At 40.8% G+C, this 860-nt stretch overlaps 1 protein-coding gene across 1 annotated transcript in view; it reads left to right on the plus strand.

Annotated features, from left to right (window-relative positions):
* LOC107643105 (cytokinin dehydrogenase 2) overlaps positions 1–860 on the plus strand; it is a 3,540-nt gene continuing 2,680 nt past the window's right edge. The window contains exon 1 of the mRNA XM_016346673.2: positions 1–753. Coding sequence (XP_016202159.1) covers positions 111–753 — 643 coding nt within the window. The 5' untranslated portion in view covers positions 1–110. The remainder of the gene's footprint in view (positions 754–860) is intronic.

An 860-nucleotide genomic window follows, 5' to 3' on the forward strand; every position in this document is an offset into this window, starting at 1 on the left:
ACAACCTATGTACCCAATCATCCATTGAAATCAGAGTTAGTGCTCTTACACACTTCTTATAATACATACATTACCCGAAGCATATGTATTAAGTGAAATAGCACACAAAAATGGCAAGGTTTTCTATACTTGATAAAAATGGTTTTATGTTGGTTCTTTTATTATGTCTAGAAGCTACTAGTATGCTCACAAATGCAGAAATATCCACAGATATATGTCCAATATTATTTCATGCACCCACGCCCATCACATTATCCAATAAATTTGCTTGTGACAATACTACCCTTACACTTGCCGCAACCGATTACGGTTTTGTGATTCACGAAAAGCCGTTAGCGGTTCTAGAACCAACTTCCACGCACGACATAACAGAATTGATAAAGCTGTCAAATTCCCTTCCTACCCCTATCCCAATAGCAGCTAGAGGGCAAGCACACTCGGTGTACGGACAGGCGATGGCGCGTGATGGGATAGTGGTGAACATGACGCATCTAAACCGTTACAGGCACGGGAAGGGGATTGTTATATTTCGTGATGAGAAGGATCCATGGAACTCTTATGCTGACGTGGGCGGGGAGCAGGTGTGGAACGATGTGTTGCAAGCCGCACTGGAATATGGACTCACACCACTCTCGTTTACTGATAGTTTGGGCACTTCGGTTGCCGGAACCCTCGTCAATGCCGGAGTTGGTGGCCAAGTATTCAAATACGGCCCTCAGATCTCTACTGTTTATGAACTCGATGTTATTACTGGTATGCATTCCTATTATTCCCTAAGCCTAACTTTGTTTATGAGATACTGATATAAAAATACAGAGATATAAAATAATAAAAAAATATAAAAATATTGAAAAGAGATA

The sequence above is a fragment of the Arachis ipaensis genome, chromosome B01 (assembly GCF_000816755.2).
Source record: "Arachis ipaensis cultivar K30076 chromosome B01, Araip1.1, whole genome shotgun sequence".
Taxonomy (NCBI): domain Eukaryota; kingdom Viridiplantae; phylum Streptophyta; class Magnoliopsida; order Fabales; family Fabaceae; genus Arachis; species Arachis ipaensis.